General features: G+C 30.6%; 2 protein-coding genes across 2 annotated transcripts; both read left to right on the top strand.

The window, feature by feature from the left end:
- Window positions 1-2,027: 2,027 nt before the first annotated feature.
- On the top strand, window positions 2,028-6,360 carry LOC119615457 (glycoprotein-N-acetylgalactosamine 3-beta-galactosyltransferase 1-like). The gene is given in 5 exon segments (XM_037971461.1): window positions 2,028-2,883; window positions 5,647-5,743; window positions 5,812-5,859; window positions 5,861-6,085; window positions 6,151-6,360. Coding segments are annotated over 5 exon segments (1,191 nt in total). The 5' UTR covers window positions 2,028-2,272.
- Window positions 6,361-8,653: 2,293 nt separating this feature from the next.
- On the top strand, window positions 8,654-14,933 carry LOC119615456 (glycoprotein-N-acetylgalactosamine 3-beta-galactosyltransferase 1-like). Its single transcript, XM_037971460.1, has 4 exons — window positions 8,654-9,144; window positions 13,532-13,628; window positions 13,688-13,960; window positions 14,022-14,933. The coding sequence occupies exons 1-4, from the start codon at window positions 8,654-8,656 to the stop codon at window positions 14,196-14,198; spliced, it is 1,038 nt and encodes a 345-aa protein (XP_037827388.1). The 3' UTR covers window positions 14,199-14,933.
- The last annotated feature ends 1,106 nt before the right edge of the window (window positions 14,934-16,039 follow it).

Below are 16,039 nucleotides of genomic sequence, written 5' to 3'. Positions count from 1 at the left end.
TTTGCTACAGTTTAATTCAAATTAATTAGAAAAGTTTTGAAAGTAGTACATATGTACATATATTAAAATCGTTTACGGATTAGCAAATATTTGCTCTTAAATGTATTTCCCTCAGTGTTCTCATAACTGCTCTTGTACTTATAGATCATTAAAACTAGCAACCTATAAAAATTATGAATAAACTATAAATATGACGTAAATTATAAATATTCATGAAGAAATGTTGAATTTTTTTCTGTTTAACATATAATTTATAAGACAAAAAAAAAACCGGTTGCTAAAAAAAATCTTTGACTACAATTAGAGATAAAACAACTACATTCATACATTAAGGTCTAACAATAAAATAAAATAAAAAATATAAAAAAAAATAAATAAAACTTTAGAAATAACATCAACATGTATTTTGTTTAATATTAACTAAAAATGCATTCAACATCAAAAACAATGATTTACAACATTCTGCACTTCAGTGCGAAAGTCATTGCCAGCAAACATTGTGTTTGCCACTTAATATTTATTAAAAGACAGTCAAATAAGAAATCAAGTATATTTTAATCATGCTATGTAAAACAAAATATTGAATTGTTATCTATCAATTTCTGTTTATCTATCTATCTATCTATCTATCTATCTATCTATCTATCTATCTATCTATCTATCTATCTATCTATCTATCTATCTATCTATCTATCTATCTATCTATCTATCTATCTATCTATCTATCTATCTATCTATCTATCTATCTATCTATCTATCTATCTATCTATTAGCTATCTATCCTATCTTATCTATCTATCTATCTATCTATCTATCTATCTTCTATCTAGCTATCTATCTACTATCTATCTATCTATCTATCTATCTAGCTATCTATCTATCTATCTATCTATCTATCTATCTATCATCTATCTATCTATCTATCTATCTATCTATCTATCTATCTATCTACTATCTCTCTATCTATCTATCTATCTATCTATCTATCTATCTATCTATCTATCTACTATCTATCTATCTATCTATCTATCTATCTATCTATCTATCTATCTATCTATCTATCTATCTATCTATCTATCTATCTATCTATCTATCTATCTATCTATCTATCTATCTATCTATCTATCTATCTATCTATCTATCTATCTATCTCTATCTATCTATCTATCTATCTCTTCTATCTATCATCTATCTATCTATCTATCTATCTATCTATCTATCTATCTATCTATCTATCTAATCTATCTCTATCTATCTATCTATCTATCTATCTATCAGTTATAATCTTTCCAAAAGTTTTACTTCAATTTCGATTACTGGGTTTACTAAAATGAAACTTTAAATGGGTTGGGCCTGAAATAGTGTCGTTGTAGTTAAAACACGAAAAAAAACAGCAAATTTAACACCATCATTAATTGAGGGATTTTGCAACAAGAAAAACACAACGGTGACTACCTACCACTTACTACAGAACAAACTACACATTTTTTAATGTTATATATGATTTTGTCTTCAAATATTTATTAGTTAAACAAGTATAAACAAAAATCCGAATTTAACAAAAAACGAAAATATTAATTTCATATTTAGTACTAAACAATACAACATACAGATAAGCTTTAAGAAGAAATAGGGTTGCCAAACTATTTTTTAAATGTTTTTGTTAATTCAAAGATTTATTTGACATTTCATTAAAAGCTGAACAAATTCATTGTTGTGTTTAGAAAATCCAAAATAATTAAAAATTTGACATTTGCCCGATTTCGAAACAATTATATAAATTGAAATTTTTGTCCTGACAGGAGAATGGATTTAGTAAATATTTCATTTGGTCCGTTAAATAAGATTTAAAATTGGGACAAAATAACATTTATTAGAATTGTTTCAATTCCCCATAATCCCACTTTAGGGCAATTTATTCACCAAAACACTTGGCAACTCTATTTCATTTAAAAAAAGAAATGCCGGTAATCACGAATGTTACAAACAACTACTAAATCTTTTTCGCGCTACAGACAAGTCACTCAGTCGGTTAAAGACATTACAATTGAAAAGATTTAAAAAACAATAATCAAAAAAAGCAGACCTTTAAACAAAATAAAAACGAGTTTTAAATAAATTTGTTAAACAAAACTTCTAAATATCTTTATGGCATTAAATTCAAATTAAAACAAATAAATATAAATAATACTCGTTAAATTTAACAACAATAACCAAAAAAAAGCAATAAGAATGAACTGCTGTTCAATTTCTTAAAAGGAAATTAATAAAAATGTTTAAATTTAAATCGTTTAATGGCAGGCCACATATATCATTTTCAACACATTCAGCAACATCATCATCGTTAACGTTGGCATCATCATCATTATCAGCGCCTTCTTCTTCTTCGACATCCGCAAAGTGTTGTTCTCTATGTCCTTTATATAAAAATATTTTATGTTTAATAATCGGTTTAATAATTGGCATACGTTTTACTGACATTTGGTTTAATTTACAAAATGAAACATTAACAACAATTCTACCAGCAACGGCGACATCAACAGCAACAACAGCAACAACAACAACAACAACATTGACATCATCTTTCTCTTCATCATTAGAGGCGAATGACAATTTATTTAATACAACCAGAGTTCTCTGTTGGATTTTGACAAATCCCACCAACCATTTAACCAAAGCCATACACATCCGTCATACCTGGGGAAGACGTTGTAATAAATTATTATTCATGAGCTCGAAAGAGGATAACGATTTGCCCACCATTAAATTGGATGTTGAGGAAGGTCGCGAAAATTTATGGAATAAAACCAGGTTGGCCTTAAAATATATTTATGATCATCATATCGATGATGCGGAGTGGTTTTTAAAAGCTGATGATGACACGTAAGTTAAACCATGAAAAAATTGTTTAAAAAGAAATCCCATTAATTTTTTTTTATTATTAACACTGAAGTATTTAAATACTGATGGCTTTAAAAAATATTTTATTTAGTTGAAATCAAGAAATAAAATAAAACAAGTAATTTTTTTAAATTTAATTTTATCAAGGACAAAACTCTGACATTTTTCGATAATGAAAATGATGAAATTTAAACATTTGTTAATTATTTATTTAAATAATAATTATAATTAGGTACTTATAATTTTGAATCAAGTCTAGTTTAAGAAATACGAGGGTAATTCAAAAAAATTTCTGCGGTACTAATCAAACACTGAAATTTTGTGACAAATCGGTGTAAGTTATCTCCTGCACATGGTATTTCGACACTGAATTTGTTCAGTTTTTTTTTTTAATAGATCGTTATTAGATAATCTTATTCCTCCTCAGGGGGATGCCAGTGTAATCTACTAGATATAGAGTGGACTATAGACTAGATTATAGACTAGACTATAGACTAGACTATAGACTAGACTATAGACTAGATTATAGACTAGACTATAGACTAGACTAATAGACTAGACTATAGACTAGACTAAGACTAGACTATAGACTAGACTATAGACTAGACTATAGACTAGACTATAGACTAGACTATAGACTAGACTATAGACTAGACTATAGACTAGACTATAGACTAGACTATAGACTAGACTATAGACTAGACTATAGACTAGACTATAGACTAGACTATAGACTAGACTATAGACTAGACTTAGACTACTATAGACTAGACTATAGACTAGACTATAGACTAGACTATAGACTAGACTAGACTAGACTATAGACTAGACTATAGACTAGACTATAGACTAGACTATAGACTAGACTATAGACTAGACTATAGACTAGACTATAGACTAGACTATAGACTAGACTATAGACTAGACTATACTAGACTATAGACTAGACTATAGACTAGACTATAGCCTAGACTATAGCCTAGACTATAGACTAGACTATAGACTAGACTATAGACTAGACTATAGACTAGACTATAGACTAGACTATAGACTAGACTATAGACTAGACTATAGACTAGACTATAGACTAGACTATAGACTAGACATAGTACTGACTATAGCCAGACTATAGACTAGACTATAGACTAGACTATAGACTAGACTATAGACTAGACTATAGACTAGACTATAGACTAGACTATAGACTAGACTATAGACTAGACTAGACTAGCTATAGACTAAGACTAGACTAGACTATAGACTAGACTATAGACTAGACTATAGACTAGACTATAGACTAGACTATAGACTAGACTATAGACTAGACTATAGACTAGACTATAGACTAGACTTAGACTAGACTATAGACTAGACTATAGACTAGACTATAGACTAGACTATAGACTAGACTATAGACTAGACTATAGACTAGACTATAGACTAGACTATAGACTAGGACTATAGACTAGACTATAGACTAGACTATAGACTAGACATAGACTAGACTATAGACTAGACTATAGACTAGACCATAGACTAGACTATAGTATAGTCTATAGTCTAGTCTATAGTCTAGTCTATAGACTAGACTATAGACTAGACTATAGACAAGACTATAGACAAGACTATAGACTAGACTATAGACAAGACTATAGACTAGACTATAGACTAGACTATAGACTAGACTATAGACTAGACTATAGACTAGACTATAGACTAGACCATAGACTAGACTATAGTATAGTCTATAGTCTAGTCTATAGTCTAGTCTATAGACTAGACTATAGACTAGACTATAGACAGACTATAGACAAGACTATAGACTAGACTATAGACAAGACTATAGACTAGACTATAGACTAGACTATAGACTAGACTATAGACTAGACTAGACTATAGACTAGACTATAGACTAGACTAGACTCTAGACTAGACTATAGACTAGACTATAGACTAGACTATAGACTAGACTATAGACTAGACTATAGACTAGACTATAGACTAGACTATAGACTAGACTATAGACTAGACTATAGACTATGACTAGACTATAGACTAGACTATAGACTAGACTATAGACTAGACTATAGACTAGACTATAGACTAGACTATAGACTAGACTATAGACTAGACTATTGACTAGACTATAGACTAGACTATAGACTAGACTATAGACTAGACTATAGACTAGACTATAGACTAGACTATTGACAAGACTATAGACTAGACTATAGACTAGACTATAGACTAGACTATAGACTAGACTATAGACCTAGACTATAGACTAGACTATAGACTAGACTATAGACTAGACTATAGACTAGACTATAGACTAGACTATAGACTAGACTATAGACTAGACTATAGACTAGACTATAGACTTGACTATAGAGCAGACTATTATTTTATTTAGTTGACTAGACTATATAGACTAGACTAGACTAGACTATAGACTAGACTATAGACTAGACTATAGACTAGACTATAGACTAGACTATAGACTAGACTATAGACTAGACTATAGACTAGACTATAGACTAGACTATAGACTAGACTATACTAGACTATAGACTAGACTATAGACTAGACTATAGAGCAGACTATTATATAGACTATAGACTAGACCCATAAATTTATCAGTTAACAAAAATTCTGCCCTAAGTCCTCAGAAATATACTACTACCGCCGATATCTTGTATACAAACTAATTTTAAACGTGAAACCTTCCAATCTGGTCCATTTTAGTTATGTTATCATGGAAAATTTAAGATATTTTCTATATCAATATCCTCCAGAAGCTGCTATATATTTTGGGGCCAAATTTAAACGTTTTGTTAAACAGGTAAAATCTAATAAATCTAACAAACATAATTTCCATTTAACACTAAAAATCCTCTTTTTCCTTAAAAGGGCTACATGTCTGGCGGTGCTGGTTACGTTCTTAGTCGAGAAGCTTTAAAAAAAATTTGCGACTGAAGCCTATGACGATCCCGACAAATGCGGCGAATCTTATGAAGCAGAAGATGTACAGTTGGGCATGTGTTTAGAAAATGCTGGTGTAATAGCCGGTGATTCTAGAGATGAAGAAGGTAATGAACGTTTTCTGCCACTGCCCATAGAATATCTTATACCGGAAGATAAAACATGGTGGTATAAAAATTATTCTTATTATCCACAAAAAGAAGTAAGTGTATAATTTTAATTTTATTCAAATAGATTATTTTTATGTAAGAATTTCTACATTTTCAGAATGCCACTTGCTGTTCACCCAGTGCCATATCATTTCATTATATTGTTGCTGATCAATTATATGTTTTAGATTATTTTTTATATACCTTAAGAGTTGTGGGTATTTATAATAATTTTATATTACCTAAGAAAATACCATTATCCAATATATTAACAGAGGGTTTGGATAATTTTGAACCTATACCAGAACCACCGGTTGATATAACTTAATTAAAATTAATATATTTAAAAATAATGTGATATTTTTGTCTTTTTGTTTGTATATTTGCCAAATATTTATAAATAAATTAATTAAAATTAATCAAATAAACTAATTTAAACTAATAATAGTTGAGTCTTTGAGGATTTAACAACAAACATTTTGAAGTACTTCAACTTTATTATATTTTATATAAGCTAAATTATTCTTAAACCTGATTAAGTCAACACCTTCCATGTAACACCCCTGTTCTACGAGTCCCTAATAAGTAAAGAAGTCTCGTTGGAAATTTGATATAGTATTCTTCTGATCAACTGCATTAATAATAAGACAATAATGATGTGATCTAAGAATCTAATCTAAATTTCAAATTCTTTACGACTCGGCCCATAGTGGTTTCAAATCTGACTAAAAAGTCCTCATCTGAAATCACTAATGTTAATATCGATACTACTTATTAATGACAATAATTTGTTCGAAGAAATTAATCAAAATTTCAAATAATTTAGAACCCGGTCCATAGTTGATTTAAGTCAGATTGAAAGGTCCTTATCTGAAATTACTTGGACTTAGATGAGGACTTTTAGATTTCTCATTCCACAGTGGAACAGTAATTTGTTCTAAGAAATTAATCAAAATTTCAAATAATTTAGGACCCGGTCCATAGTAGATTTAAGTTAGATTGATTCAGATGAGGACCTTTAGATCCATTCCACAGTGGGACAGTATCAAATTGTTTTTATAAATCATCTGCCATTTAAAAACGGCTTTTCCGATCGGAATAAACATTGATATGGGCGTAGCCAAGGACCCCTCAAATGCCTCAGGGTCGGTGCTATGAAGGCTCAAGGTAAGGTATTTTCAACATTTAAAATATCAAAGATTTTTATATTCGAAAAGCTCTCGGCTAGGTCTTAAAAATGCCCATTCCTTGCTCCATTTTTTGTATATCCTTCACCTTCAATTCGCGTGTTTGTTTAAACCTGTATTCAGAAGACCCCAGATATCTGCAAGTTTCGAATCTTCTCCAACAAAATTGATCCAAAAAAAATAGAGATATGAGTAAATTTCCAAAACCACAATCCTCATAAATTCTATCAGAGAAATGTATGTGCTTATGTGACACTTATACATAATGTCAATTATGGACTGATTCTCAAAAAAATTGGTAGTGAAATTTTGGATCCTATAAAACCCGTAAATATTGAATTTCATTGCTATATGTGTATTTTTAATCAGTTGTGAGACATTGTGTCATTTCCGGAAGAGGACCTTATTAGGGGGGGTAGGGTTAATTATGAGCCGATCCTTATCAGATTCTTATTCTTATAAAACTTGTTTATGGTGAATTTCGCCACCGTACTGCTGTTATTAAGTTAGTTACAGTATGTTTCTGAAGGGGATCCTATAAGGGGGTAGGGTCAATTATAGACCGATCCTTATCAAATTAGAAGGTAGAGAATTTTTTCTTCTTATAAAATTTGTTTGTGTTAAAATTCCTCACTTTACTTCTATTATTTATGCCTTCGTTTTTGCAGGCGATCGTAGTAAGCACTTATTTAACTCCCTACCTGTAAACGGGCGTGGTAAGTACTTGCTTAAAATTTTAAAATGACTTAAAATGTTATAGTTTAAGTATAGTTTACTTTTCAATGATAGTTTTGTAAATCTGGTTGATCAACATGTGTTAAAATTCACGCACCCACTTGTCATTAAAACCACATATTTATGTTACTCGATTTTACATAATACCTACTCAGTTTTAATAGAACTTTGAACATAAATATATGAAAAAAATTATGAAAAACTAAATATAAATTAAAATATTATTACTTCTCGACAAAAAAATCTCTATAAACCGGAATTTATTAATAAAATCTATTAATTAATATGCAAACAAATACAACTTGTATAGCAGAAGCAGATCAACAAGTAGCTGATCAACACTGTATCAGAAGCTTAACGTATTTTTAAAAATTTTAATACACACAACTGGCAATGCTGTTAAAAAAGAAATTCCCAAAACACGCAAAAACGCTCTTTCGATCAGTTACTCAGTTAATCTCATTCGAAAAGAAGACGAAGCTTTTAAAAACACAAGCATTCGATAAACAACAGTTCAAACCCCTTAAATTCGCTAAACAAAACCCACAGCAAAAGCCTCAGTTAAACAATAACAAAACGGAACAAGTTTTGTGACTTAAACAATAATTTAAGAATTTAAATAACAATAAATAAAATTGTTAAACAGAAATATTATTAAGAAAATAAGTGAAATTGGAAAAAAAAAAACCCATAAAAAATATGGTAAAATGTAAAAATTCTAGCTCGTTGGGTCCCATATCACGAAATATTATATGTTTGACACTGGGTCTATTAATCGGCATAAGATTGACAACATTTTGGTATGATTTACAAGAAGGTGATGTTGATGAATTTTTGGCAGATGCTGTTGAAACAACAACAACAACAACACCTTCCTCATCACCATCTCTACAGGAATATGAACAATTGTCACAACAATTATTTAATAACACTCGAGTTCTATGTTGGATAATGACCAGTCCCAAAAATCATCACCACAAAGCCATACATATCCGTCAAACGTGGGGTACACGTTGCAATAAACTATTATTTATGAGCACAGAGCGTGATGAAGAATTGCCAAGTGTTAAATTGGATGATGTTGAGGAAGGGCGTCATAATCTTTGGAATAAAACCAAAAAGGCCTTGAAATATATTTATGATCATCATTTTGACGATGCTGAATGGTTTTTAAAGGCTGATGATGATACGTAAGTTTAAACTGTTAATAAGTTTAGATAAGATCTTATAATTTTAATTACTATTTGGTATTCGTAGTTTAAATCTGGTGTTAAGCATTGAATAAAATTATTAAAAAACAAGTAAGAAATTATAGTCGGGCGAGGCCGACCATATAATACCCTACACCTTTGACAAAAATATAATGTGATTTAGTTGCCATAATAAAGCATTTAAGTTGAATTGTACCTTACCTTAAATATACATACTTAAGCCGTTTATTGTTGAATAAAATTGTGGACGTTTAAGTGAAATTTTGATGGGGGCTTTTCATAGGGGCTAAGTTTATATGAATTCGTGGGGGTCATCAAGTCTTGTATACAAATTGGTTTTTGCAGCTTTTTGTCGAGATATGAGTATATTAAACATAATTATGAACCTATTCGGGGGTTCGGTTGTATGGGGGCTAGGTGAAATAATGGACCGATGTAAACCATTTTCAACAGGCTTCATCTACGGTACCATAAAATATCATGTGCCAAATTTCATTGAATTATCTCCAAAATTGCGACCTGTAGTATGATTACAAGTTTTAAAAGCTCTATTCGGGGTTTCAGTTGTATGGGGGCTAGGTGAAATAATGGACCGATGTTAACCATTTTCAATAGGCTTCGTCTACGATACCATAAAAGATCATGTGCCAAATTTCATTGAATTATCTTCAAAATTGCGAGCTCTAGTTTGATTACAAGTTTTAAAAGCCCTATTCGAGGGGTTCAGTTGTATGGGGGCTAGGTGAAATAATGGACCGATGTAAACTATTCAGGCTTCATCTACGGTACCATAAAAGATCATGTGCCAAATTTCATTGAATTATCTCCAAAATTGCGACCTGTAGTTTGATTACTAATTTTAAAAGCCCTATTCGGGGGTGCAGTTGTATGGGGGCTAGGTGAAATAATGGACCGATGTTAACCATTTTCAATAAGCTTCGTCTACGATACCATAAAAGATCATGTGCCAAATTTCATTTAATTATATCCAAAATTGCGACCTGTAGTTTGATTACAAGGATTACAAGCCCTATTGGGGGGTTCAGTTGTATGGGGGCTAGGTGAAATAATGGACCGATCTTAACCATTTTCAATAGGCTTCGTCCCTGGGACAATAGAATATCATGTACCAAATTTCATTGAATTATCATCAAAATTACGACCTGTAGTTTGATTACAAAGTTTACATGGACGGACGGACGGACATAGCTAAATCGACTCAGAAAATGATTCTGAGCCGATTGGTATACTTTAAGGTGGGTATAGGACCAATATTATTGTGCGTTACAAACAGTAGCACAAATCCAATATACCCTCCCCACTAAAGTGGTGTAGGGTATAAAAAGAACCGCAACTTAAAGAAAATGTATTGAGTTGAGTCACAAAAAAAAATTTAATATTTATATAAAAAAGTGCTAAATAATAAATATTTGTAAATTACAAAGATATTGAATACGTTTGAGCCGAATTTTAAATATTCGCCAACAAAAAGGGGACTTCACTTTATATATTAATTTATTGGTGGTTTTTTTATGCTTATATAAAACATAATTGTGTCGAGATCCAAGTATGTATATTTGAAGTAGTTGTGAGCTAAAAAGACCAAACCGGAACATCCGGTTGTATGATGGCTAGGTGAAGTAATGGAACGATTTGGAACGTTTTTCATTTACATATATAATCCAAGTTTTTACGACCCATAACGAATAATTTGTTCCATTTCGTAGAGATTGTACTGAAACGTCACTGAGAAATCTCCAGACTATTGTTTATGATCCTATGGCAGATTGTATCACCTAATCGAACATTTGTGATATTGATATTGAAGAGTCCTTTTGTATTGTTTGAATTTTGCTTATATATGATTAACTTTACTTTACAGTCAAATTTCTGGGTATTTAGAACTAACTTGGTTCAATCAAAACTGATGATATGACAAAATATTTGACATTTAATCACGTACTGAGCTTGATATACATATTTATTGCCCACAACTAAATTCACAACCGCAGAAATTATATATACATTAGATGTTTGCAGATTAGAATATTGTCTATATTTGGATGCGTATAAGAAGACTTCTTCATGTTTTAATTATTAAATAAACTTTGCACTAAACATAAACAGAACAGACTATAGCCCAAGTCATAGACTAGCTAAGACAGACTATAGACTAGCTATAGACTAGACTATAGACTAGACTATAGACTAGACTATAGACTAGACTATAGACTAGACTATAGACTAGACTATAGACTAGACTATAGACTAGACTATACGACTAGACTAGACTATAGACTAGACTATAGACTAGACTATAGACTAGACTATAGACTAGACTATAGACTAGACTAGACTATAGACTAGACTATAGACTAGACTATAGACTAGACTATAGACTATAGACTAGACTATAGACTAGACTATAGACTAGACTATAGACTAGACTATAGACTAGACTATAGACTAGACTATAGACTAGACTATAGACTAGACTATAGACTAGACTATAGACTAGACTATAGACTAGACTATAGACTAGACTATAGACTAGACTATAGACTAGACTATAGACTAGACTATAGACTAGACTATAGACTAGACTATAGACTAGACTATAGACTAGACTATAGACTAGGACTATAGACTAGACTATAGACTAGACTATAGACTAGACTATAGACTAGACTATAGACTAGACTATAGACTAGACTATAGACTAGACTATAGACTAGACTATAGACTAGACTATAGACTAGACTATAGACTAGACTATAGACTAGACTATAGACTAGACTATAGACTAGACTATAGACTAGACTATAGACTAGACTATAGACTAGACTATAGACTAGACTATAGACTAGACTATAGACTAGACTATAGACTAGACTATAGACTAGACTATAGACTAGACTATAGACTAGACTATAGACTAGACTATAGACTAGACTATAGACTAGACTATAGACTAGACTATAGACTAGACTATAGACTAGACCATAGACTAGACTATAGACTAGACTATAGACTAGACTATAGACTAGACTATAGACTAGACTATAGACTAGACTATAGACTAGACTATAGACTAGACATAGACTAGACTATAGACTAGACTATAGACTAGACTATAGACTAGACTATAGACTAGACTATAGACTAGACTATAGACTAGACTATAGACTAGACTATAGACTAGACTATAGACTAGACTATAGACTAGACTATAGACTAGACTATAGACTAGACTATAGACTAGACTATAGACTAGACTATAGACTAGACTATAGACTAGACTATAGACTATAGACTATTAGGACTAGACTATAGGCTAGACTATGGACTAGACTATAGACTAGACTATAGACTAGACTATAGACTAGACTATAGACTAGACTATAGACTGACTATAGACTAGACTATAGACTAGACTATAGACTAGACAATAGACTAGACTATAGACTAGACTAACTAGACTAGACTAGAGACCAGAATATAGACTGGACTACAGGCTAGGCTAAAGACCAGAATATAGACTGGACTATAGACTAGGCTATAGACTAGACTATAGACTAGACTAGAGACCAGAATATAGACTGGACTACATGCTAGGCTAATGACCAGAATATAGACTGGACTATAGACTAAACTATAGTCTATACTCAGACTGGGCTATAGACTAAACTATAGTCTATACTCAGACTGGGCTATAGACTATACTATAGACTAGGACTATAGTCTATAATGTAGACTTTTTATGCTATAGACTATACTACAGTCTATGCTATAGACTGGACTACCGACTGAATACTATGTGGACTACTTATCAGAAGTTTGTTAGTTAGAAAAAGTACCGAATAAGCTGTGGGTGTACCGCGGTGTTTTTCCAAATGAAAAAGTACCAAAGTGCTGAATATTCCATGTCTGATTCCACATAAACAAGTTTTATAGAAAAAAGCATTTTTACTAAATCCTTATAAAGGTCGGTTCATAATTGTCCCTATACCTTATAACTAGACTAAAGTTTGCTCATAACTGGACTAAAAGTTGCTTATAACTAGATAAAATTAGGCAAAAAAGTTGGTATAGGAATCAAAATCACTCTACTAAATTTTATGAGAATCGGTCCGTAATTGACCTAATCCTCCATACATGGTCCTCACCAGAAAATTATTACAACGCTCATATTGCTCGGTTCATAACTGAATCAAGCCTCCATTAAACTCTTAAGATCTTAGTCCATATATAGGACCACCTTCCGTGTATAAGTTAGCCGAACATAGCTCTGTTGTTTAAATTTTTATTGATCTGTTTCGATAATATTTAGCTGATATTTGTAATGAATTTTTGTATCAACTTTCAGCTATGTTATTATGGAAAATTTACGCTATTTCCTATATCCGTATTCCCCAGAAATTGCCATTTATTTTGGAGCTAAATTCAAACCCTATATAAAACAAGTAAATATTTTACAATAATCTTTTTAAAAACATCTAATTAAATTACTTACTTTTTCCAGGGTTATATGTCCGGTGGTGCAGGCTATGTTTTAAGTAAAGAGGCCCTCCGCAAATTCGCCTTAGAAGCCTATGATAATCCTCTTAACTGCCCGAAATTATTTCAATCTGAAGATGTACAATTGGGTTTTTGTATGGAAAATCTTAATGTTATAGCTGGCGACTCTCGCGATGAGCAGGGTTATGAACGTTTTATGCCGCTGGCCGTTAGGCATTTAATACCAAAAGATACTTCGTATTGGTATCAAAATTATGCCTATTATCCTCCGAAACAGGTGAGTTTGAATTGAAATAATGTTTTGAAATTTTATATTACAATTTCTTTTGATATTTTAGAATGGTAGCTGTTGTTCACCTAATGCTGTATCATTTCATTATATAAAACCTAATGAGTTTTATGTTTTAGATTATTTAATTTATACTTTAAGAGCTTTTGGAGTTTTGGGTAATTTTAGGCATAGTTTACCCGAGAAATTAAATGGAACTGAAGGCGTAAACATAACGGCTAGATAAGTTTAGGTTATAAGTTAAATTTTGTGTAAATATTTCTATAGTTTTTAAGGTTTTCTATACAATTTAAGAACCGGGCGGTTAGTTTGTATGTCTCCGACGCGAAAGAAAAAGCTTTCGAAATTCAATGTTTAAACAGAGTATTTGAACTCCATATTAGGATTCGGAAGAAGAAGGTTTTGAAATTTAATATTTAACAGAGAATTCGAATGTTTTTGTTTTTGAAACGAGTTAAGGAGGAACAACGTTTTTGGTTTCGAAAGTTTTGGGTTTTAAAACGAGTTACGAAGCAACTCTGTATTTGGATTCGAAAAAAAAAAACTTTTGAAATTCAATATTTAAACAGATTATTTGAACGTTCTAGAATTGAAACAAATTACGGAGCAACTCCGTATTAGGATTCGGAAGAAAAAGCTTTTGAAATTCAATGTTTAAACAGAGGATTCGAAAGTTTTAAGAGGAACAAAGTATTTGGATTCGAAAGGAAAAACTTTTAAAATTCAATGTTTAAATGGAGGATACAAAATTTCTTAGGCTTGAAATGAGTTACGGGACAACTCCGTATTAAGATTCGGAAGAAAAAGCTTCTGAAATGTTTAACAGAAAAATCGAAAATTTTTGTTTTTGAATCGAGTTAAGGAGCAACAAAGTATTTGGGTTCGAAAGGAAAAACTTTTGAAATTCAATGTTTAAACAGAGGATTCGAAAGTTTTTTGTTTTTGAATCGAGTTAATTGGATTCGAACGGAAAAGCTTTTGAAATTAAGCAGAGAATTCGAAAGTTCTTAAGATTCGGAAGAAAAACTTTCTGAAATGCAATGCTTAACAGATAATTCGAAAGTTTTTGTTTTTGAAACAAGTTAAGGAGCAAGTATTTGGATTCGAAAGGAATAACTCTTGAAATTCAATGTTTAAATAGAGGATTCAAAAGTTTTTGGAGTTCAAACGAGTTACCCAACAACTCCGTATAAGGATTCGGAAGAAAAAGCTTTTGAAATCCAATGTTTAAACAGAGGATTCGAAAGTTTTTGTCTTTGAATCGAGTTAAGCAGCAACAAAGTATTTGGATTCGAAGGAAAACCTTTTGAAATTCAATGTTTAAGCAGAGAATTCGAAAGTTCTTAAGATTCGGAAGAAAAACTTTCTGAAATTCAATGCTTAACAGATAATTCGAAAGTTTTTGTTTTTGAAAAACTTTTGAAATTTAATGTTTAAATAGGTGATTCAAATGTTCTTGGCCTTGAAAGGAGTTACGGAAGAACTCCGTATTTGAATTCAGAAGTAAAAGCTTTTGAAATTCTGTCTTAAAAGAACTTTCGAAAAGAGCATCAAAATATTTGAATTCGAAAGGAATGACTTTTGAAATTTAATGTTTAAATAGAGAACACGAAAGTTCTTGGTTTTAAAACGATTCGGAAGAAAAAGCTTTCAAAATTTACTGAAAGAAATTTATTTAAATAAGACATTATTTTTAAAGTATTAAGTTTCTTTATTGATTTTTAATTCAGATTTGTCATTATAAATTTTAACATATTTTGTTTTATTATTTAATTTATTAGTTTATTTTAATATGTATTTATTAATTTGTTTATTTTTAATATTTAAAAGTTATAAAACTAAACAATTTTTATTTAAGTTTTAGCATTGTGTTATATATTTTTAAACAATTATTTATTTTTTAATTTTTAGTTTTTATTAAATTAAGCTTAATTTATTTTTTGCTATTTTTATAATTTGTTATTTAAATATTTGTAATAATTAATATAATTAATAATATTGATTATATTTGTTGTCTAGCTTAATATTTGTTCAATTTTTGTTAGTTTTTTTTATTTGTAATAAAAA

Source organism: Lucilia sericata, unplaced genomic scaffold (assembly GCF_015586225.1).
Source record: "Lucilia sericata isolate MDLA Ls3-8-SP2 unplaced genomic scaffold, ASM1558622v1 Contig005198F_arrow, whole genome shotgun sequence".
NCBI classification, from domain to species: Eukaryota; Metazoa; Arthropoda; class Insecta; order Diptera; family Calliphoridae; genus Lucilia; species Lucilia sericata.
This window is presented reverse-complemented; position numbering and strand designations above follow the sequence as displayed.

Bases quoted from the DNA above. Each gene is read 5' to 3' on its own strand.
- LOC119615456 (XM_037971460.1), top strand. From the start codon at position 8,654: ATGGTAAAATGTAAAAATTCTAGCTCGTTGGGTCCCATATCACGAAAT. The intron at 9,145-13,531 runs GTAAGTTTAAAC...ATCAACTTTCAG, and splicing joins TTAAAGGCTGATGATGATAC to CTATGTTATTATGGAAAATT. The intron at 13,629-13,687 runs GTAAATATTTTA...TACTTTTTCCAG, and splicing joins TCAAACCCTATATAAAACAA to GGTTATATGTCCGGTGGTGC.